General features: G+C 40.8%; 1 protein-coding gene across 1 annotated transcript in view; it reads right to left on the bottom strand.

Annotated features, from left to right (window-relative positions):
- LOC138247059 (myeloperoxidase-like) overlaps window positions 1-24,305 on the bottom strand; it is a 189,954-nt gene extending 165,649 nt beyond the window's left edge. The window contains exons 1-2 of the mRNA XM_069201807.1: window positions 23,194-24,305; window positions 5,601-5,677 (exon numbers count right to left, since the gene is read on the bottom strand). Of these exons, the coding sequence (XP_069057908.1) occupies window positions 5,601-5,677; window positions 23,194-24,305 (1,189 nt within the window). The remainder of the gene's footprint in view (window positions 1-5,600; window positions 5,678-23,193) is intronic.
- Between the last annotated feature and the right edge of the window lie 1,277 nt (window positions 24,306-25,582).

Below are 25,582 nucleotides of genomic sequence, written 5' to 3'. Positions count from 1 at the left end.
TAGGCATAAGCCAATCATACCAACTTTAGATGGGAGAGCACCTGCACTTTAGCACTGGTCAGCAGTGATAAAGTGCTCAGAGTCCTAGAGCCAACAGCGAGAGGTCAGAAAAACCAGGAGGAAGACTGGGGATGACCCTGTGTAAGGCAAAAAGTCCAACACAGGACATGTGTAGTCTCTATCTTTTAGAACTGGTTTGGTGTGAAGCATGTCATTTATAGGCTATTCTTCAAACAAACCTTTCAACTTTAGTGCTGAGTTATGCTTGTGACAGCAGGAGCAGCATAGGCATATGGATGTATAAAGAGGTGTGAGCTCTCTGCACCGGACTATCAACAGTCACAATGAGCAGTGATCGGGTAAGGGCTAAAAATCTAACCTCACCCAAAGGACACTCTGAACAACAGAGACTGCTGGCCCACACTTCCCCCCCACTATCTAAGTAATACCACTGCTCCGGAAGACTAAACAGCACCCCCTCACAAAAAGGGCCTCACAGAATTTCTGAGAGGGAGGCCTGACTCCACTCTCTCCACTTCAGTGTCTAGGAATCCCCCCTTCAGTTCCATAAATGTAAGCAATATGCTTTCACTGTCTGGGACAATAGCCTCACTTAAATATTATGCACATGAACAGGCCAGCAGCTTACAATGCTCATAGCTGTTTACTGCCCAAAACGGAATCGCAGCCACCTCGGCAATAGCCTCTCTTTAGCCTCATGAATGGAGGTCCTTAATAAAACCCTTGTCAATAGCTGAAATAAAGGAAGATATAATATCAATGGCTGGTAGCAAGACAATGGTCAGGGACTGATTGACAATTGAGGAAATGTTTGAACAGGCCAAGAAATAACAAAACCAACCTCATACTATGAGGGAAGCAATTATAATGGTATTATTAAAACCAGACTAATCTTTTCTATTCTGCTCATCCTATATACCACTATCCCTAATGAACATGGATACTAAAATATTAGTCAAATTAAATGAGATAAGACTAATCACCGAATATCCACACTAGTCCTTCGCAACAGCCAAGCTTTATATGAGGCTGCTTCACATCCAATAATATTTGCACTTTTTTCTCCCTATTATATAAGGTGAACAAACCCTCAACCTTCTGGCATTACTGCCAGAAGTAGAAAAAAAGCTTTGCTTTTTTTGGAATGGACATGTGCTTTTTAGGTGCTAAGAGGGATGGATCTAGGTAAAGTCATTATGAGATGGTTGTTGTTTTTGTGCACATTGCCGAGGATCCAAGGGAAAATGAATGGCTATGTCTCTGAAACTATAGCAGCTTATAGGGGTACACAACAGGGGTACCCTTTTCACCTCCCATGTTTAATTATTATGGAACCTGTGGCATGTGTTCTTAGAGAGAATCAAACAAATAAGGGGGTTACATTTTAGTAAAGAAATTGCCTATTTCCTTGCAAATGCAGATGGCTTCACTATACACCAGAGAATCAATGGACAATATTGAATCTGTAGCAAGGAAAATCAATAGATTTTCTGAGCGACTGCAAGCTTATTGTGGTAGATCAGACCAACGTCTATAAACCCTAGCCTGAATAACACCTAAACCACAGTTCCCAATACAATGGAGAGAAGATTCAGTGTCATATCTCCAAATAAAGATTCATTGAGATCTTGAGATAATTATGAGGGGCAACTATGACTCCTTAATGTCCAGGGCACAGGACCTTGTGGACATCTTGCTGCCAATATCCTGAGACCCTTGAATACAACTTTTGTCAACACTGCACACCTTCCTTAGAAAGCTAGTATGGGCAGGGAACCATCTAAAGTCTTAGATGGGAAGCACTGGCATTACTAGATGATCAAGGGGGCTTCTCAGTCCAGGACTGGGCATTTTACTTTTGGGCCAGCCAGGCATAATATGCATACTATTGCTCACATGAAGAGGCCTTGATGCCGCATGTGGCATACAATCTGAGATTAGAGATGCAAGACCACTAAATACAACTGTAGATAAACCAATCCCTAAGCCTGTGCCACAAACAAAAATGATAGCATGCACACTATGGGCATGGATGGCTGGAAGCCAGCATAGGTGTTGAATACAGTCTACTCTGCAGAACTACTGTTATTAAGCAATCTCTGCTTGAAGGCCATAAATTAGCATAGTGCTTTGAATTGCTTTGAGTGTCAGACCTATGCCATGGTGGGACATTTCTATCGCTAGACTTCAAAACAACTACTGAACACAACATTACTAGACGTCTTCCTATGCTTGAGATTATGTCACAAAGCACTTGAGAAAGAGCCATCCTTTCTGGCTAAACCACAGGCATTTAAAACCCTTATAAACAACATTCTGCAAGCTAGTTAGGTAATTAGGGCCTGAGTTAGCATTTGGTAGATAGGAATTCTATTGAAGAGTGTATGGAGTACATTGTCACTAAACCCTAGGTACCCAAACCTCCTTTAGAGATGGGTGGGCCTCAAGCTTTCCGTCAATGGAGCTCCTGTTGTGCCCGTCCACAGAAAACTTCGTCAGCTGGCCTGCTGGAGTGGGGGCCATTAAAGGGAGGACATTACATCACTGGCCTATTTTTGGTTGATAGTGTAATGTGCTATTTCATCTGTCACTGCCAGAAAAACCTGGCCATGAGGACAAAAAAACTAATAATAACTCCCAGGGTATTGGGGTTTTTAGTTTTTTGATCTTCAGAAACAAAAACTTCATTTTGAAGTTTGTTTCTGAAAAACAAAAACTATGGAAAAGTTTGGTGAATGGCCATGAAAAATGATGATGCCAGTACATGCACATTTTTGTACATTGAAAGGAACTGCAGTGATGCCATTCATTGCATATTTGGTGTAATTTTATTTATGAACTGTTAGCTGTGTACTGTGGTAATCTGCTCACACAAAGGTCTTTCTGAATACTATGCTGTACTTAGGTAAACAAGCCCTGTATCATCCATGTTATAAACCTTCAGGCAGTGATGGTGATTCCTTTCAATGTAAAGAGATCTGGTTCACCTATAAATTTGAAGAAGGGTCGTTCGTCAAGATGGGAGAGGTAGTGCCGTCCGCCACGCTGATGGACAGAGTGTTGTCTGGCAAACTCTAAATCAGGCCCATCTTCTCCAATTTATATAACACAATAGCACACACTAAATTAGCTAAAACAAATTCAGGCAAACAACACTAGGAGTTACACCTGGAAATGACACAGAGACAAACAATGGAACTATTGCTGCCCCAAATGAAAAAAAGATTTCCAAGAATAGGCAGATTGTTACACTATAGCTGGCTGTGTGAGTTTCATTAAACACCTGCAAAATTAAAGATCTATGAATTACTAGATGTTTCTGAGTGCCCAAGATGCCAAAAATGATTAGTAGGTGTCCGGCTGTTACATAGGTATTCTCTCAGATATATGTTTAACAGGTTTAAATATTTAACTTTGCTATGGACATGAGTGGGATATGTGTCACATTGACCCGACTGGTTGCAATGTTAGGAGTATGAGTGAAGTTCCTGTCAATGTGAGGCATTTTACTGCTATAACCGTTTGGCAAAAAAAGTGAGAGGCTATCCATTGGGGTAGAAGACCAACTCCTACAATTGAAAAATGGATTTAGAACTTAGGGCCTGAGTAAGAGTTTAGTGGACAGGATATTCCACCATAGATATGAAGGAGAGCCATGTCCACCAAACTTTTGGGCTGTCAACATGGAACATAACCTTTCTGTTGACGGAGAGCCCATTTGCAATGTGGACTTAAAGCTTCAGTGAGTAAGGGCCCTTAGAGAAATACATGGTGTTAAAATGTCCCATAATGATCCCACAACCATGGAAAAAAACACCCAGGATATGTGGGTCATTAGTTTTATTGTTTCTCAGAAAAAAAATCCTCCCACTCAACCTACAGTGGAGGTACACCCATCTTTTTATACCTTTAATGGAACCACTGTGACAGTGGTTTCTTTCAACTTACAGAGATGATCACTAGGCCATACGTCATCTCTAAATCTGGCAGAGAGTACTCTGTCAGGGCGGGAGAGGCAATGTCCTTTGCCACCCAGATGGACTTTACTCCGTGTGTTAATCCCTAAATCACTACCTTAGTTTACTGCAGCAATGTGATGGAAACAATACAGTGATGCCCTGTACATCACGACGAAAAGATGTGCGAGACCCGTAGCAAAGTTACATATCCCAGAGTAGCGTAATGCAAAACATTATTGAGGGCATTTGAGATGTTCTGTAGTCATGTCAAAACAACTGCTAGGATGGGAATTTGTGCATTTTGCATCATGAATCTGCAGTCTGTGATGTTGTGGATGTATTTGTAAATAACCTGATCTATTTTTCCAGCTAATTACTACACTTGCTCGCCTGTGCTATATTACACACATTGCTTTGTACACCGTCTTTGGAAACCCAGCATTGATTCTAACTTTTCTCTTTTTATCATCTCGATGTATTTTTGTATCAATATTTGTTTTGGCCTAATGTATATCACTAAAAAAAATGAATGTTTTTTGACTCATCTTAAAAAGTTTGTCTTTCATTCCATTTCACCATCCAGGAACACAGTACATCTAATTTTAAGTACACCATTAGGAAACACAGTATGTCTCTTTTTAAGTCCTTTAGAAGGGAAGCAGAAGCAAAATATATTTTTTTACAGCTGTGCATCTTAACACACCTTTTACATAGATTCAACATTATTCCTCTAAAGATTACTGAGGTCAGAATGACCCCACTCGTGACCATATAAATATACACATATAACTATTTGATAACGAACTATATTGTATTTAAGAAATATTTCTGTAGACTCTGCTAAATGATGGGTGTACTTGGACCACAACGGTTGTCATGTGATTAATCATTAATTGAGATTTTGCTCACTATAGAATTGACAGGAATTTTAATAAGAGATGATCCATCAATACCAATGATTCTATCTTTGTTACAATGGGATTACACAGTACATTCCATCTGTTGTATGAAACAGTGGTAGATTAGGAAGTGTTACATGGATAATGTTGTGCACTGGGGCTCAAATTTCCTGATTGTAAGTGTGCCTTTGGAGTTTATGGTTGACCTGTGGCTGAGGGGTTTATTGCAGTAGCAGCAGAACAGATGACCTAGGATCAACCTTGAGCAGACTAGAGTGCCTTTAAAATGGTTTCTTCTAAAAGTATTTATAGCACACAACTTTGCAGTCTGGTATTTGCAGTTCTCTTTTTAAAATGATTAATCCACTGTATAATAATGCAAATTAATTTTAATAAAACATTCTTGACAGGCTCTACACTGCACACATGACATAGAGGTCTTGAGTTGTCTAGACTAACACATTTCTTTTTCAGGGGGTGTTCTGTGGTTGTTTAACAAATCCAGACATTTAACCTCCACATTTGACCTCCACTGAAACCAACTGTTCCCATGCCACTTTGTTCTGTTTTTTGTTGTTCAGTGGCAAGGGGCATGCTGCACATAGAAAAATTATAGGAAAAACAAAACTATAAGGTGGAGAACTCAAAATGGTTTTGTCTGACCACAGTAATATTCTTCTATAAAAATGACAAATAGGTCGAAGTGGGCTCAAAGCATTACCTGAACATGATGATTGTGATTTCTGAAACTGGCCAATGACCAATAGAACCCAGACCAAAGCTGAAAGATTCCTCATCCTTTAAAAGAAAAGTACAAACAGTAATGTGATGGAGCTTGCACAGCTGAAGTACTACAACTCAGAAGTGTTTTTACCTGCACACTGAACACAGTGAACACATCATATATCTTGTGTAAAACATAATAGGATAAGTGCTATATTATGCTAAAGGTGTGGGAAATTGCAGGACTAGTTTTCAGCACATTTCATACAATTCTGTAACTACGCCTGTAATAAAATGTCCATACTATTTTCAAAATCAAAATCAAATAGCAAATCAAGTTTTTGCAGACTTTCTATTTGAACAATTAATGAAACATCTATATGTTTTACCATGCTTATGTTTAAAAACAAGAAAAATGATTTTATGCGTGAGAACTTTTCCATAAATAAATAATAATTTTACCTACTTGGATGAAAACAAATCATTCGGCCTCATTTAGAGTTTGGACTGAACTTTCAATCCTCAAATGTCTGCAGGAAACTCTTAATATGGAGAAAAATCTACTTCCTAAAGTACCTCCACAGTAATATTCCTATACACATCCAGTGCAATGTACTCTGTATTTATAGTTTCTACCAGAAACTGGATTTTTTCAGTTCCTTTTCAAAACGAACTAATGCCCATAATTTTGCAATTTCATGAAGACCATATACTGAATTTGGCTAATTAATTCATACAGAATATATGAAGAGTTTGAAAAATATAGCCATTCTATTGAATTTGGCACACTGACACAGTGTTGGGAGAAGCTTCAAAGTTTGCACTAGAAGTTGAGAGAAAATGACAAACTCTATACAGTGTTCATGCTAAGGGGGTTATATAGAGTATGGTGTATGCAGGGCATTGACCATGAATAACCCCTTTTGATTGTAGTTAAAGTTCCTTGCAATATCTATTTTTGCAAGAAAAATGTCTACTTAAGCAAGCTTTTCTTCATTAACCACCCTTTTAGAGGATATTTTTCCAGCCATTTGCTTTTTTGTTTAACTTTTTGTGCTTCACTTTTGCTGACTCTGTGGGACAGAAATGTAGGTGAACTGCCAGCCTGGATTTTGTGCATGGCACATGCCACTTTGAACAGAATCCTTTAACTAAGTGAAGTTCAATGCAGGACTTTCCAGTGAGAGGAAATTGAATCAAAGTGTCTTAGGTGCAAACTACATCTGATCAGAGTTTTGGATTTTTTCAAGTTTGACAATGGCAATTTTATGTGTGCTAAGGTAAACTGTATTACCATTGTCAAGTCTGGAGTTTAAAAAGGCATTGACAGCCATGATAAGATGAGATAAGGAAATGAACGGTAAGATCCTTACAAGTAACCCGAAGACAGGTTTTGGTGATAATGGTGATTTGGGCATTAAGATCAGGTTTAGAAATATGTCCCGATTCAAGAACTCACAAACAGGGGAGGGACAGTGTCCCAGTTCTGAGGCGATTGGGAGCTATAAAACAGATAAGTCTATGAATGAGAGACAGAATTTCAGTTTCATGAGGTTGATCTTAAGTAAGTTGGAAGTCATCCAGGACAAAACAGAGTAATGATGTCTTGAACACTGGTTGGCTGGTTGAAAGGGTCAGTAGTCACATGTGTTGCCAGCATAGTAGTAGCATATAGTAGGAGCATATTATGCAGGAAGAATTTTAAATGCATCAATCACCATTCAACCCATGTTTTAAAGTGATAAAAGAACTGTAGGAACCACCAGACTACTCCACAATTGAGTGTTGGTTAAATAAATGCAATCAATCTACTGGTCCGTATGAAAAAAGTAAAGCAATCAATGCACCGTTTTATCTAAAAAAAAAAATTTCATTGTACACATGTGAAGATAATACGACTTCAAATTAATTATCCATAATCAGTTTTCAGGTTTGAAAGAAGAAGATAGTGTGCTTTAGTTAAGAGAATTATGGCCCCTGGCTCTGGGACCAATGATCTGCCAGCCAGGATATATGAAATGTTTGATTAAAAACATGTTCAGCAATCCAGGCCATTAACAATGCTTAAATGCACTGTGGTGTTGAAACAAATGAACTGGAAAAGACTTGAATATTTCCATTATTAATTAAAGAATACACACATCCAGACTGCATTGACAACTACAATTCGGTGTCCCAGCTGCCTTTCCTTGCTAAACTGATCAAGGGTGTAGATTTTGATCACTTGCCAACACATGCTGACCTATGCGGAACTATAAGAATTGCTTCATATCACTAAAGCTGGATTTTAAGTGGGATGCAGCAGGGGTTATTAAGGCATTACTGGATGATCTGTGACAGTGTGCCAATCAAAATATACCTATGGCACTGATTCTGCTGGATTTTTCAGCGGCGTATGATACATTGAACATCAGTTGCGGTTAAAGCATATGTTCGGCTTCAGTATTAAGGGTGTTGTGTTAGACTGGTGTTAAAGCTTATTTGATGATAGGACTGTCTAGGCTGAGCTCGACCATCATCCATCAAAACATTTTCTTGTGGAGTTCCCCAGGTGTCTGTGCTTTTACCTTTTCTATGTAATCTTTATTTGACACCATGAGCTCAAATGACTCAATGATTTGCCATGCAGCTATTCTTAGTGGTTGCTAGAGATCCCAGCACAAATGCTTCTTTTCTGCAGGACTTCCTGGCAGAGGTTCAACACTGGATGGCATGGAACTATTTTAAGGGGAATTACATTTTGCTACCTGTTAGGCCAAGTCCAGTATGGAATTATAATTTTTAGCCTCCATCGATGAACCAAAATCCTACCCCGTTCACCATTGAAACAAATGTTGGGGTCCAAATTGACTCAAGATTTACAATAGAAGATCAACTAAATACAGTGGTAAAGATTTTTGGGGGATTTTTTTTCTGAGTGTTCTGATGAGAATTATATATCTTTTCAATTACCAACAAAGTACACAGATCAAAAATGCCCCTGTGTCGGGCAGTCAGAGCTTTTCAGGTAGAGGTAGCAAGGTTGTGGGTGGATCTTCCGGTACAGCTCCACAAAGAACACTCACGTCTAAAATACATGAAGCCATTACCATCTTGCCTTTTCTTTGCTAGTTAGTTGATACTAGATAAGCAAGGTCTGTATATCATTAGTGCTCCCGATATTACTAAGACTGTAGTCAGTGTACATATTTCAGCGACAAACTGATGTCTGTTTGCGCTTAAAGAATACATAATGCTAATGATACTAAATGTTGCATTTAATCAGTTTTCTTGAGTTGTTCAGAAGTACATTTATTAACTAGTTACATTTATAGTGGGAAGTCAATAGCTTGGTATCTGTACCAGTATTTTTGAGAAATAATAGCAGAGTAAAACTCACTGATCCATACATTGGCATAGTAAAATGTCTGTGTTCAAATCTCATTTGTTAATTATATTTGCATTTTTACTTTTCTTAGAACATTCAAAAACCCCGAATTCACCACCCAACACCCATTAAACAGTATCATAATAGATCATCACCAAAAACAAAGGAAACCAAAAACAAAAGGTGACATGTAATGAGCTGTGGAGATAAAATGCAATTAAAATAAGAGAATTTCTCAAAGGCAAAACAAAAACGAAAAATGCATTAACCACAGATCGGTAATTAGCATTGAAACCCTAAAATAAATCTTTAAAAATATGTAGTGAACAGGAAGGGTATTCCATGTCAGGAGAAAATGTGATAGATTAGTAACTAGCCAAAAATGCACAGGAGAGTGGCCCAGGTATGAACTGCATTGGCACCTGGAGACATCTTGGGCTAGCAAAGCCAGTAAGCACGTTTTTCAGTCTAGTCAAGAGGCGAGTGTAGGAGCTAGACACTGTACCCTATCAATTTGAAATCACCGTTTTAAAGGGGTTAGGTTTCTTGTCAGTCAGTTAGTAGCAGGTACTTCTGTAAGTGAAAGGTTTGCCTTACCTGAGTTGTGCAGCTCACCGCATATTGTTAAACTGATCCCAGTAAATTTATATCTTTTAGTTTAGACAAAAGACAACACCCACTCTTCAGCCATTAGCTAGCAGAAGAAACACCCCCAGCCCTGTTGAAAGCGTGGCTCTGCAACCCACCCATTGCCATGATGAGGATATGACTGGAGATGTGTGCTCGCCAGCTGGCTTGTAAAAGAATATGATGGTAATCTTAACTAGCTATGTTTATCATTCAGTAAATCAGACATTCTAATACACGGCGCCTTATATTTCACAACAATGGCTGTAAAACAGTGTCGGTTGCTAAGAATGGGTGTGGAGCCTACCAGTTTGTCTCTGTCAGGTTCAGTCAGGTGGCATGGCTGACTTCTCTCTTCTTGCAGGATTAAACCATCTTCCCATTTGCAAAAAAGATAGTGACAAATGTGACTGGAGGCTGTAGCATTCTAGGGGTCGAAAATCCATCATCTGGACAAACAGCAGTGTTTATTTTCTATGTGACGTGTAAGTAACCTATTGTTTTTAAGAGATTAGGACGTCTCAAGTTAATCGCAGTGATCTGAAGTGAAATGAAAATATGTGTTCTTTCAGAATGAGGAAGCCTCCTGTAAAAAATGGTCTGGAATCGAACTGCTGATGGATTGATATTCAGCCATGCACTATTGATTTTTGCAGGGGACCGTCTCCCAGCACATAGAGGTCATTGATCCCGCTGACTATAAGAGGCCTGCTAAGTGTCTATCATGTGCTGGCATTCTGCACCCAAGGGCTTGTTAATGCTGAATTTTACTAATGGGTATTCATGTATTCTGAGTGTTGAATTTGCATAGAAAATGAGTTAACGTGGAGAAATAATGCACGCATTAGAAATTGCACCTACTTGAGTGGCCACCAACGATTACGAAGTGTACTTATTAACAGCTTATTAATGTAAAATGTTGAGCTAATGTGTGTATTAATGTAGTAGTATGTCATATTAATGGTTATGTATTATGTATTTGCTTTGTTAATTATGCACCTTAATTTTGCGAGGTCTTGGGCCTAGTTGTACGGCCTCATCGCAAGCTGTATTTCTTAGGCGAATTATAAAATGGCTGCTTAGAGAATTAAATTGTGATTTTCCACTGTATTGACCGAATGTTAGTAGCTAGAATTCTTTCCCATAAGAACTGCTTGCTAGAATATGCTGTGCTAGCTAGGGATACATTTTATAACTTAGTGTGTGTAAGGGCGACCTTCCCAGGAGAAGACAATGGATGCACTGACTGGAGAATAAGCTGATACAAATTTGTTACCTGACAAGCCAAACAACAGGAATAGGAGAAAAGGAGCCAATCATCGACATGTGAACCGTGGACTAGTAAAATTCTTAGATTTGGGGTTCTACTTTCATTGGACTAAACATAAACGTATGATTCTTTAATCAATAACAATGTGGGAAATAGTTTCAGGGAATCTAACTCAGCCATACTGCACCGAGGGGAGAGAGGCCATTCCGCTATATTCTTCTTAACTGTCCTGCATTTAGATATTATTCTTTTCTGAACTGCATGAAGAGACTTTTACTTTCTTGAACTTCAATGCTGAATTCCGATGCTTTGCTGACCGAACCGATGTCCAATTGACAAAGACTGTCAAAGCTTGCTGAACCATACTGAGGCAAGATATAAGATTATGTTAATGATTGTTATGTCTATTTGCTTTTATCCATAGGTACCAACCGCTTATTTTGATAAAGCCATAGTTAGATGTTTTTCCAAATTTGTTTTGACTAAATTGTTTTGCATGAAGTCCAAACATCCTATTCTAATCTGAAGGTTAGTTAGGGTACTCACTGATGATGCTCACTACATGTAATAACAGTTGATGTATTTTCTTTGCTGAATCTAATTGTATGACATTTCTCTTGCACAGTTATTCTTGCTATTGATTTGTACTGTAACGTTAGAATGTGTAGTGGTCCAAGCTTTGATTAAATTGCGATTCTTTAGAGCCAGTATTGTTTCTGTGTGCTTACCATTTGATTTTGAGACTAAGTTACGTGATATTAGCATTTTTATTATAAGGAAATAAACATTCTAACTTTTACATGAAGGTGCAGTTATTCATGGCCGAGAGGTCGTGGTGTACTGATTTCCATGATCGTTGATGTTGTTGATTGTCATTGTTATCGATTTGTATTGATCCAGGGCACCATGATGGGAACTACTCTAAACGTAGTCAAAAGATTAATCGACCTACAAATGCGTCCCCTCATAAATTAATGTCAATTAATCAAATAAGGTCTGACGCACGATCAGGCTCCAGGGAGGGTTTCAGGTTTACAACAGGGCCAGATTTTGGGGGGATGCAACAATGCGTCCCCACCTGGCATTGACTGAGGGAGGGCACTGATCTCAGGGCTGGGGCTCTGTGTTTAGCAATAAATTGCAATTTAAAATCACCTGCTACAGCGTTCCATGTGCATCCAGCTGTCAGGCAGCAATACAAATCTCAAGATAACTCTTGTGATTAATACTCCTGCTAGAGGAGAGAGATCGAAGTTTTGTCTACTAGTAGTTTAGACTCACCATAAAGTAACACAGAGGTTCAATATGCCTGCTGCTAACAACAGATCTCCAGTTTGAGTGGATAGCTGAGTGGATTAGTAAAGCCAGCCTTTACCAGTGCTTTAAAACCAATGAAATGCATGTGAAGGGAGTGTCTATGGAAAGATGAAGGGCACTTTTGCTGAGTGGTAGTGAGTGAATCTGAGGAGGAGGTCAGGGAGTGATTTATGCCAATAATTATTCACAGTTTATTTACATTCACACAATGTGAAGCAGCAAAGGAACTTGCTGCACTGCATTGAGTGAAAGTGAGTGAGCAGAAATGCTCCATATTTACAAACATATGGACCATTTCTGCTCTCTCCTTGCTCTGGCTCACTGTGCTGTGTAGCACCAATGAAGGAACCCATGCACCATAGTAGGAGGATGCCTGCATTATAAGCAGGATTTTCTGGGGTACGAATGGATAGCTTCCTGCACAAAACAATTCTTAGAGGTATGTTCTTCTTTCTATGTGTTCTGCAGAATGAAGCACACATGGAAAGATGAAGTAATTTCCTTGTTATGCCTCTGTCAGGTATGCTCGCAGTTTTGACGCAAACCCAGTCTTTGTAAATTTGGGTTTGCATCAAATACATGGGTGGATTCATTGGAACACCCATGTGCAACCCATGTAATGCCTACTTGGCACAAAGTAATGCAAGACAGCTCTATACACTGTTTTGAGTGCTGTGGTGAGTTGTAGTTACTATACCATGCAAAGTCATGCAATAAAGTATTAGTTAATGGCAAAATAATTTTGCATCAGGGTTGCACCACAAAAGTGTTGGAGAGGATGTGGCGTATCAGCCAGAGCTGCTGATTTTTGAAGTGTGGAACCAGGCTTGAATCTTAGCGTCGGCTAAACATCCTGTGATTCTGTACAAATCGCTTAATCTCCCTAAAAAAAGTTAATGTGTCCTTCTGTAATGTAACTGATGCTCATGTAAGTGCTCCAATACCTTCAGGTTGAGCTTATGTCATTTAAAACTGCAAAATAAACCCTGAGGCAAATTCATAGTAAATCTGGGACCTATTACTGTGAATTTCTTCTCTTTGCAAGCATCTTTCCAAGCAAGACCTTTACTGAGATCTGAGTAAAAGTTCTTGGGAAACCCTTAATCTTGAAATGGATCTGCAGCAGCAGGTTTACATGCCCCTTCCACTGCTCCATAATCCTTATTCTATATAAAGCATGGGAACATACCTTTCAAACACAGAAGTTATTGACCATAACAGGAAGAGGCAGCTATTCGATAAGGTAGCTTTTGGACAAATTCTTCTTTTAATGATGAAACATGAAAAACTATTTTAATTTACCATTTCTGAAGCAAAGCCTGATGAACAGAAGCTGGGTTGACAACATTTTCAAATGTCAAAGTATCAGTTGGAAAATAATAAAAAGTAACCTTGGCAGGGAACCTAAATGTGATCCACTGCCAGGTTTATCACCTATTCCCCAACATAGCATTTCAGAAAGTCACAAAGCTGTCTGGACTCAAAACGACTATATTTGTCACAAATTGTAATATATTGTCAATATCAGGGCAGTGCGCGCTCTATGGGCGACTAGAATGCAAAAACCTAGCAATTTCAAGCTAACATAATTTATGCATTGTGCTGATATGATGTTGTTTAACCTTTTCCATTGCAGAGTTTAATCCTGAAGACTTATGATCAGCGTGCATATAAATACTGTTCATATGCAATGTACTGCTGCAGGCTTTCAGACTGTGTCAGGGTGTGGTCCCTTTCCAGGACCTTCTAGAAGCTTTCCCTGCAGCATGCCTGGGTGTGGTTTGTGGGCTGGGCTCAGACTCTATAAAAGGGAGCCAGCCCAGCTCCACGTGCTCACTATTCAGAGGTCCCGGAGCAGAGCAGCAAAAACTTCCTGAGCTCCTGTTCCAGAGGCCTACTTTGATCTTCCAGGCCTTCGCCCTTCATTACTTTGGTGATCCTTGATCAGGGCGGTAAGACGGAGGTTGGGCAGGGCCCGCGATCCCGTTTTCGAAGGCATTCAAGTTCTTGGGCCTAATCTTTCATGTTGAGAGATTTTACCTTGTGTGTGTGAATGTGCTTTTGGTTTTTCTGGCATTTACATGTTGATATTCGAATCGGCAAGACACGCAATTCATTTCTCGTGCTTAAACTTTGATATTCATTGTGCGCTACCATTTCTTGGCAGTTACATGGTGGCATTGGAATCGGCAAAACGCGCGATTCATTTCTCGTGTTTAAACTTTGATATTCATTGTGCGCTACCATTTCTTGGCAGTTATATGGTGGCATTCGAATCGGCAAGACGCGCGATTTATTCCTTGTGTTTAAACTTTGATATTCATTGTGCGCTACCATTTCTTGGCAGTTATATGGTGGCATTCAAATTGGCAAGATGCGCGATTCATTCCTCGTGTTTAAACTTTGATATTCATTGTGCGCTACCATTTCTTGGTAGTTATATGGTGGCATTCGAATCGGCAAGACACGCAATTCATTCCTCGTGTGTAATTCATGTTATTCATTGTACGCTACTTTTCCTGACATTCAAATGGTGGCATTCGAATCGGCCAGAGGCACGATTCTTTCCCGGTGCTTAGATTCATGTTATTCCTTGTACGCTACCATTTCCTGGCATTCATATGGTAGCCTTCGAATCGGCAAGACTCGCGATTCATTTCTTGTGTCAAATTCATGGTATTCATTGTGTGTTACCATTTCATGGTATTTACTTGGGAGTGCTCGAATCGGCAATACGCGCAATTTATTTCTTGTGTTTAAAATCACGATGTTCATTGTGAGCTACCACTTCATGGCATTTACTTGATGGCCTTCGTATCGGCAAGACGCGCAATTCATTTCTTGAGTCTAACTTATGTTATTCATTGTGCACAATCATTTCATGGTATTTACAAACTTTGTTAAAATCTGCAATGTGCAAAATTCAAGTGCCTGGAATTTAAGAAAAGTAAAAGTTCTAGAGTTCATGATGTGATATTGTATGTGCATAATAGTCCCTCAAGCACGATTCATATGGTGGTTTTAGAAATTCATTTAGATTATTTCCTGATCCTCATGTAAAAGACTATACTTGAATTTGAAAGTTGTATTTAACCTTTCTTGATTCCCTCACAGGTATCCAGTTATCTTGAAGCTTAGTTATTTAATTCCATGCTTAAGTTGTCCACGTTTTCAGTATGACAATGCTTAGAGTCATAGCTTAGTACTGATTAATATGATATAATCTTGATATTGTGTGTTTTAACCTTTTGCTTCCCACAGGTCTCCTTCCCAGCTGTTCCCTACCTAATCCCCTTTTCCCCACTTGGACTCTCTTAGACTCTGTGACATTCTAATCAGAGTATTGGAGCTGTCTTGTGGTGGAAGTGTTGGGAGCGTGCACAGACCCCGCGGATCTGGTGACTCTGACATATATCTGGTAATAAGCAGACTGAGGTGAGGGAAAAATTGGACATGTGCCTTCCTTAAATACTTTCTAAAGTGAATGATCAAATTTCCATTATATGAGTGGGTGATTTTAACCTAAAACGTTGTAATTTTAGTGATAACCCTGCCTGTGGCATAACCAATCCAAATGGTGATTAAGGGCCAGATGTAGCAAAAAGCGATTTTGCGAATCGGAAATTGTGAGTCGGTACGACTCGCAATTTCTGATTCGCAAAATCGTATGCAGAATGGTGTCTCAGACACCTTCTGTGAATCTCAAGGGGGTCTCAAAGACCCACCTCATTAATATTAATGAGGTGGGTCGCAATTTGCGATCCCCTTGAGATTCCCTGCACTCACAGGGATGGTGGCCTGCTGGAGTCAGCAGACCTCCATGTTTGTGACTGCTTTTTCAATAAAGCTGTTTTTTTTGTTTTTGTATTGCAGCCCGTTTTTCTTAAAGGAAAACGAGTTGCAATACTAAATAAAAATGAAACCATTTCTTTTAGTTTTTTCAGAGCAGGCAGTGGTCCATTGGACCACTGCCTGCTCTGAAAAAACATTTATAGCGACATTCACAAAGGGACCCCTTCCCTTTTGCGAATGAGTTAGAACCCATTTCAAGTGGATGCTAACTGCAAATTGCTTTGCGACCGCTTTCGCGGTCACAAAGCAATTCTTCATCGCGGTGTGAGTCGCAAATAGGAAGGGAACACCCCTTCCTTTTTGCGAGTCGCATTCCCATTTTGCGAGTCGGTACCGACTCACAAAATGGGAATGTGCATCGCGATGGCCGTTTTGCATGGCGCAAACTGTGATTTTCGCAGTTTGCGCCATGCAAAACGGTTACTACATCTGGCCCTAAATTACTAATTTTAGGGACACCCCGTATGGGGAGGTCCTACAAAAAATTCTTAATAAACACCAACTATTTGTTTTAGACTTTTGCCCTCATTCGCGACCATTACCTCCCACTTTCATTGAAATGGTAAGACTAATTCCATTGATTTTATGATAGTCACAGGTGATCTTGCATCTCTGATTTTTGATTTTTCGTGAGCAACTGTGCGAGCGATCATAGTTTTTTTGATTTTGACACTGAATCTGGAATTAGAAAAGGCCCAGGGAAAAGATGTGGGAGAACTGACTTTTTTGTCCAATTCTGGCATGAAATTAAATTGGGATAAACTAAACCCCAATCAATTCTGCATTGCTATTCAGAATGAGGAGGTGGAAAACTTGAAATGCTTATCTTTAGATGTAGACTCAGGAACAATTTCCCTTTGTCTTAAGGTGTCTAAGCTACTGGTTGTTAAAAAAGAGTAAGTGGAGTCCCAAACTCATAGATTGTTCAACAATACATGCACTGCTGTGCATCGTAGTTTCAAAAATGCACTTAAAACCACCCCGATGGACAGGGAGCAAGTTAAATCGGCCAGAAGGATTTATAAAGAAACTCTTGCCCATGGAAAGATCGAAATCCAACAAACAGCTTGGGATGAGTTAAAAACAGGAGTAAGATTAAAGGATCACTGGTGTTTCTGGAAAATTGTCAATCGCCACTTTTTGCCAAACAGAAACCTTCCGACATTGAATGTTTTATTCCATCTGAATCTTGGGTTACTCATTATATGAACCTTTTTGGCCAGGGAAATACACTGGAAATCGATTGTAAGGTGACACTAGATGCAGCCGTAGATGAGAGTGCCCTTTCTGCATTATTTGTTTATAGATTGGAAAAAGGTGGCCACTGCCATCAAAAAGAGCCTTTTACGTTAAGCTCCTGGTTCAGTTGGAGTTCCCATGGATCTATTAAGGCCAACATGGATCTATGGGCTCCTCCTTTTACTAATGTCCTGCATGTCGCTGTTATTGGTCAAATACCCCTTTCCTGCAAGGAGTTGGTTATTGTTCTTATCTTTGAAAATGGGGGACAAATCTGACCTAGGTTGCTATAGACCCATCTCTTTGTTGGATACAACTTTCAAGATACTAGGGTGGGTCCTTTTTCTCATAATTAGAGAATTGGGATGACTCAAATAACGTTCTCTCACTGGTTCAATTTAGTTTCCGCCCTGGTGTTGGCATAGTGGAGAAATACCTCAACCTGTCATTCTTAGTTGGGAAATATGTCAAAGCCAGGTGGAGGTGCCTTACACTTGGCCTTTATGGACCTCACCTGTGCTTTTGACATTGTTACTTGCTCTAAACTGTGGGTTATAATGGAATCTATGGGGTTTGAGTTGGCTGCAGTGGACCTTCTTAAGCGATTGCGCTCAAACACTATTATTAAAATCTGATATGGCCAAAATGGGGACTGCACTGCGCCAATTAAATCCAGCAGAGGGGTAAAGCAGGGATGTATCCTGGTTCCATTTCTTTTTCTGCTGTACATATATGGTCTGGATTCACACTTGGACAAGAATGGGACTGTCGGCACAAGACCTTTAAGCTGTATAGAGCATATTTTACTGTCTGGTCGCAGCCCACACTCTAGTCACCTATAAGGAACGTGTTGTCTTTTGGGGTTTTTCTGCTTTGACTAGCAGTTACGGACATTAGTTCAATAAACTTCCCTGCGGTCTCCCATGTGACCTAATATATTTGCTCTACATTTTTATTTGTTACAACGCGATCTGTTAGGGTGAGACAGCACCATAGTCGCTTCCCAGCAATCTTCACTCTTTTTTTCACTGCCTTTTCTTATTATAATTATCTTAACCTGCACGCAGACATTATTCAGAATGCTAGCCAAACAACGTATATTGTTGCAGTTATATTTTCTACCCTTATCTTGTAGATGTCCTGATAACACGTGTGAATTTGACATTTGCATTATACAGATTTTTTCTTTAACATGTTGTCCTAGAAACAACAACTGATTGTTAGCTTGCGCATCCCAGGAAAACTGAGCCCATAATTTGGATGGTAAGTATATTATTCTACAAGCTTTTTTTCTTTGATTCTGCCATGATGACCTTTTTTATGATTTTTTTATTATACATTGTTTTCAATAAAGCAGCACTAATTGTACAATTCTCCCAGAATAAGGTGGGAAATAGGTTATTGTACTAGTTTGTATTACATATTTTTTTTTCCTTTTTGTGTGTTTTGACTGCAGGTATGGTTCAGTGGTAGGAGCCTACTGAGAATTATTGTGAGTAAAGTCTCTCTATCAGATGCTTTGCTAAAAGTTTTTTTGACCGTAGAACATTGTTTCGTTTATAAATTTGTTGGAGAAGATTGCATTTAGTCCTGAAGAAGCGCCATTTGATCCGTGAGGACAGTGGAAGGCACGAAACATGTTGACTCTCCTTTAGAGTAAAGGATCATTATTTCCCTCTACTCCCTTTTGTTTTTAACTTTGACCAGCGCTCCCTGATGCTAATAAAAAAGAGCTTTTTAAGAGAGTGTTGAGCCAATTTTAACACACTTTATTACATCTCTCCTTTGTTTTTTCACTCTACATTCTTTGCACAGAATTTTGGCTAAGTGGCCCCCATTAGGGTCCAGTCAGACATTGCAATGCCAGTCTGACGTGGAGCAAGCCGAATGATGATACGTGAGAGCCCTTGTTTCGGAAGTAAGCCATACCTTAAGACAGCCAGAGAATTTCTTGGGTTGTCATATTTGTTTTGGAACAGTGTACCTTTTTGATCGATACAAGAATGGGAAGGACTTGCCCATGGTGGGTTCGTGTCCGGTGCTCTGTCTCCTCTATGCGGACAATACTGTGCTTTTTGTACAAACAACAAAAGGGCTCCATTTGCTTCTTGAATCTTTCACTGCTTTTATGAGTGATTTGGACCTAAAGGTTAATTCCTTGAAATCTTTTAATGGTCTGAGACAAACAAAATCTAGGAGACATGAGGTTAGAGGGGTAACCATTCTCAGAGTCCTGACTTTTCATTATTTTGGCATACCTTTTGACATTTCATTAAATTGGTGCCATTTACTTAAAATTAGAGCACAACACCTACAAGACGCTGACGATTCAATATTTAATTTTACATCTAGACTAGGTGCCAAATTGGTTAAAGAAATGCTTCTTATGTATAAAAGCAAATGCATCCCTGCTGGGCTTTGTGGCGTGGGGTCTGGGTACATGTTAATGTTGACTCCCTCCAGATTCTGGGGAACAGATATTAAACACTATTTAGAGCAATGGGACATAAAAGAAGTTTATTCTAATCCCAAAACGGTGACTCCTCAGTCTAAGAACAGGGTAAAAATCTTTTTTCTGATTATGTGTGCAGAATTAGGATAAAGAAAGTCTCAAAAATGCAAACAGTGATGGCATATCTAGACTTGATTAGAACTAAGGACCCGAAACTGTATCTCGTCCTTTTTCGTAATCCTCAGATTAGAGTTATTTTAACTAGGGTTAGACTAAGCACTGTTCATTTTTTATGAGGCTTTCCTATCTAGGGGACTTGGTTTAAATCCCTTCACAAATGCCCTATGATAATTCTTCATCACAAAGCATGACACTCTTTATGTTATTTTTTTTACTATATGAAAATCCTTGGAAAATATTTTTATTACCAGTTTTAAAATCAGTGAACATTAGACAACATAGTATGGCCCTAGTTGTTTCACAACAATTTGACTCGGTAGAGATATGTGTTGCAGTTGTGAATTTTATTTGAATTGCTCTGTCTATTAGGCACAGATATACATACTAACACCTGTATATCTCAATCTGTTTTTAGATTTTATTTATGTACTGGAATTAGGTGACGTTTTTTAACTTTGTAAAATGTTGATGCGTATGCACTGTCTTAATCTTTGAATAACGTATATATATATATTTTTTTTGTGTTGTATTTTTTTATTGTTAATTGCATCATATTACACAGTATATAGTGAACAGTCTATTAATCTAAGCCATTTCTGTTTCTAATCATAGTTTCTCTTAGTGAAGGCAACAAGTACAATTTTACATTCTGTGAATCATTATCAATACACGTCTGTTTCCTTAAAGCATTATGCATGTATGATTATTGTTTTATATCTCTCTTGTCTATTGCTATGCCATTTGCCATAGTTGTGGCATTTTCTTATAATAATGCAGATACAATCAGAGGTACGTTAAGCGATTTAGTATAACCAACTTATAAAAGAAGAGGAAGAAAACAAAAGAACAAGGATCCATTCGCTCCATGATGTCCTCGTTATACAATTCTACTGTAATAACAGTCAAGTTCAATACTAATCAGGTGTCCCATTTGCCATCTCCTTGAGTCTCCCAGAGATATGCTGCTAGTCATTTAAAGAGTATGAGTCATAATGTTTTGTGATAAGGATGGGATACGGTCAAGGCTAACGGGGGACCATTAGGGGTGTACTGAGGGATATAAGGAAAAGCAGTGATTAGTGTGGGTCGTGGAAATGGGAGAAGGAAGGGGGGGTGGCGGGTGAGGGGGGAAGGCGTCTGGGTAAGGATCAAAGAATATAGAAAATGTAGAATAGAGAGAGAAGGTATGGAAGGGATAGGGGGAGAGAGAACATATATATGAATTGTATTAGTGTCCATGGTGTCTAATAGGCAGAGGAAGAATAAGAAAGTGACAACGATAGTAACAATAATAATCACTGCAGTAATAATGATGTTAATATTAGTAGTGATATTAGTAGTGATAGTGAGAGCGATAGTGACCGAGGGGAGGGGGTTGTGTGAATTCAAAAGGCAAATCATTATAGTGGCTCCATATGAAGAGAATAGGGCCAGGTTATAAAATGTTACAAAATGTTATGGGGCTGGTGGGGGGTGGTGAGTCGGAGAATGGCACGGTGACATGAACATCAATAATATATTTCTAAGGATTGGGATATGAATAGTGGTATAGGTTATGCCAAGAAGGTCAATGAATAGTGGATAGTGAGCAGTGGCTTTACCGTAGGTTATGCGGTAACTTTCTACCTTTCTACCGGGGGGGGTCATCTGAGTCCAGGAGGGGAGGGATGGTGTGTTAAGTATGGGCGGATGTACCTGCATGAGCATGGCATCAGGAATGGTGTGTTCCCACTACGTGGTATTTTGTGGAGTTCTTTAGGGGAGATCCGGTCCTAGTGTCCGGAGATGAAGGGTGACCAGGTCTGGAGAAACACCTCCGTTCTGTCATGTAAACTGTATATAAGTCATTCATGTGTGGCTGCTTGGTACATTGCTGTCAACCATTCATCATGGGAGGGGACGGTCGGTGCACGCCAGTGTCTAAGGATGCATAATTTGGCCGTTGCTAGCGCGGTGTATAGGAGTCTACTTTGAGTTTGTGTGATCTTATGGAGTTCTCCCATGTCGTGTAGCAATAGGAGAGATGGGGTGAGAAGTGGTGGGAGGGGTAAAGTTTCTCGGAGGGTGTTTCCCACTGATCTCCAAAAAGGTTGTACGGCTGCGCAATCGTGTAGAATATGGAGTAAGTCACAGTACATGTGTGGGCACCTCCAGCAGTTTGCATGGGGGAGAAATCTTGCCGTATGTAATTTCTGTGGGGTCCAATACCAATCATGTAGTGTCTTAAAAAGGCAGAATATAAGGCGAGCCTCGCGTGCTCCGCGGTCTCTAGCTTCGATCAAGTCTGTCCAGTCCTCCAAGTCATATTCAGTTTGTAGGTGCGTCTGCCATTTATTTTTGAGGGAAGTCAGGAGTGGGAGTGAGAAGAGGTGACAATTCAGCAATGCCTGAAGTCCCGATATCGCGCCTTTCATCTGCCCCCATGTCTCTAGGTAATGTAATATAGGAGAGTGAGGGTGCTGTCGGGGAAGGACACCTAGTCTCTGTTTAAGACAATGTCTGAGTTGGAGGTAGCGCCATGAGTGGCATTCCGGGAGGTTGAATTCCACCTGTAGGTCCCTAAATGTTTTCCAGGTTTCCCCTGATATAAGTTGGTCCACTCGCATGACGCCTCATTGGCCCCAGTCCTTCCAGATAATAGTTTTCCCTCCAATTTGGAACCCTTTGTTGCCCCATAACGGAGCTCTGTCATGTTGGTGGGGGTCTATTTTAAGGAGCCGGTGTATCCGTTGCCAGGTTTTCTTCATGGCTCCTATCATAGGATTGGTGGGTCGGGGGCATTTTTGGCTCGTATTGTATAATAGCTGAAGGCCGTAGGGGGCCCCTGTAGGAGCTCGTTCTACGTCCACACATAACGGCGGATTTATTACAGTCGGGAGTAGGAGGGCCATTTGTGAAAGATGCAACGTGGAAGAATAGTGTTCGATCGAGGGAAGGCTTAGTCCACCGCATTCCCGTCGGGGTATCAAGGTGGTTCTGGGTATTCGTGGGCGTATGGATCCCCAAGCAAAGGAGCGGATACAGCGGTCTATCTCTCTTAATACAGGTAAGGGGATCTGTAAGGGGAGCATACCTAGGACATATAAGAACCTCTGCAAGGTTACCATCTGCACCGCTTGTACCCTGCCCCACATGGAGAGGCTCAGCTGACTCTATTTCTCAAAGTCCCGTTTCATGGCACTGATCAGTGGATCTATATTGTCTGTCACTACATTGACCAACCCTGTATTTACGTCAATTCCTAGATATCTTAGTCGGGAGTGTTTCCATTTGATCGGTAAACTTACCTTGTATGGAGGCACTCACTGTGACTTAGGGAAAGTGGTAGGGCTTCGCACTTGTCCCAATTGATTCGATATCCTGATATGCATTCGAATTCCGTTAGAATCTCCCTCAGGGCAGTGATGGAGTTGGGTAAGTCAGTAAGGCTAAGTAAGATGTCGTCTGCGTATAAATATATGTCAGAGTTTCCGCCTGGTACTGGGATTCCTGATATGAGGTTGGAACTACGGATAGCTGCCGCCAGAGGCTCCACCGTGAGTAGAAATAGGAGGGGGGATAGTGGGCATCCTTGACGTGTCCCTCTCCGGATCGCAAAAGTGTCCGATAGGAACCCCCCACAGTTTACCTGTGCTGTTGGGGAGCCATATAGGAGGCGCACCTTGTTAATGAAACCTTCTCCTAACCCAAATCGTTTCAAGATTTCGAAGAGGTACCACCATTCTATTCGGTCGAATGCTTTCTCGGCATCCAACGAGAGGGCTAAGGCTTCCTCTCGTGTATCATGGGCAGTCCTAATGGCATGGAAGAGTGTGCGGAGATGATTCCTGGTGGAGCGGCCTGGCACAAAGCCTACTTGGGAGTGATGGATTAGCGAGGGAATAACTTTTTTAAGGCGAGTGGCCAGTATTCCCGCTAATATTTTAATATCTCCGTTCAATAAGGAGATAGGACAATAGCTTCCGCTGGAAAGTGGGTCTTTTCCGGGTTTCGGCAAAACTGTAATAGTGGCTTTATTAGACATAGGATGTATGGAGCCTTCCCTTTCGGCCCCTTGGAACGCCTCGTATAAGACATCTACTGTGTCGGTTCCCGTCCAGTTATAGAATTCAGATGTGATCCCATCTTCCCCCGGTGCTTTGTGATATGATAGATTAGCTATTGCTTGTTGTATCTCTTCCTTACTAATGTCTCCTTCTAAAAGAGCCCTGCCTTCATCTGTAAGATGGGGGATGTGCGTCCTCTGCAGGAATGCGTCTAAGCGGGCAATGTCCTCCGATGTTTCTGAGGAATACAGAGTTTGGTAGTACCGGCCCAATTCTTCTGCAATCGCCTGGGGGTGTGTGATGAGTGAGTTATCCTGGGTGCGCAGTGCCGGTATAGCAGTGCTGTTTCCCATTGGCGTAGTTGGGCAGCCAAGAAGCGGCCCACCTTCTATCCGTGCTCATAGTGTCGTCCCTTCAGCCTTTGTAGGGCATATTCTGCTTGTGAGGTGTGGAGGGTATTAAGCTCCATTTTAGCCTGTTCTATGGAGCGGCGGTTAGGGGGGGTGGGTTGCTGTGTGTATTTCCTCATGGCCTCCGTTATTGTCTTCTAACGTGCGTTGTCGGGCCCGTCTATGGGCATTGGAGATAGCTGCATCTCTCATTAGTTGCCCTCTAATAGTTGCTTTCACCGCAGCCCAGAGAAGTTGTGGTGAGGTTACTGAGCCTCTATTGTCCTTCATGTATGTGGCCATATGGGTCTCGAGTTGTTCCTTCCCAGTCGGGGATCGGTATCTAGTGTTAGGGGGGCGCCAGGGTTTACGGCCGGGTGTAATCACTCCGAGTTCCAGGGTTATTAATACCGGAGAGTGGTCTGATAGTGCGGCTACCAGTATTTCTATTGACTTAACCGCTTGTAGCATTCTATGATTAAGTAAGAAATAGTCTAGCCGTGATTAGGTCCCGTGGACCGAAGAGACAAAGGTATATTCCCTATTGGAAGGGTAGGAGAGACGCCAGCAATCTATTAGGCCATGGTCTGAGAGGATGTCTTTTAGTACGGCTCTATCTGCATTGTTACCCATGTCAAGACCATTTGATCGGTCTAGAATGGCATCTTGGACTATGTTCCAGTCCCCCCCAAAAATATATTGTGAGGCACCTATCTGTGTTAGAAGACGATTAAGAGAGAGGAAAAAGGAGCGCTTTGAGCCGGTGGGGGCGTATATGGAGCCTATGCATATTGTGGAGGATCCTACCACTAGCTTAGCTAGTACGTAGCGTCCCTCTGGGTCATGCCATGTTTTAACTAGTCCGAATTGCAGGGAGTGACGCAGGAGTACTGCCACTCCACATTTCCTTCCCGTTCCCTGTGTACCTGCCAACATAGGTGGTGTTCCGCTGTATATTACTTTTCCCACCCAATCTCTACGTAGTTTCTCTGATTCCATCGAGGAGAGGTGTGTTTCCTGTAGTAGAGCAATGTCGCCATGTTTGGAGCGGAGATAGGACAGTATCTTCTGTCGCTTAATATAGTGGGTCATGCCGTGTACATTCCAGGACAGGGCGTGAGCGGAGTTGTCGATCCCGAGGGTGCCGGATGTGTCATGGTTTATGGTGTATTGAATATGTTATGGTCCGTGTGATAGGGCAAGAAAGTAAGTAATGACAGGCCTGAGAGGTGAGGAATATA

The sequence above is a fragment of the Pleurodeles waltl genome, chromosome 7 (genome assembly GCF_031143425.1).
Source record: "Pleurodeles waltl isolate 20211129_DDA chromosome 7, aPleWal1.hap1.20221129, whole genome shotgun sequence".
In the NCBI taxonomy this organism is placed as follows: Eukaryota; Metazoa; Chordata; class Amphibia; order Caudata; family Salamandridae; genus Pleurodeles; species Pleurodeles waltl.
This window is presented reverse-complemented; position numbering and strand designations above follow the sequence as displayed.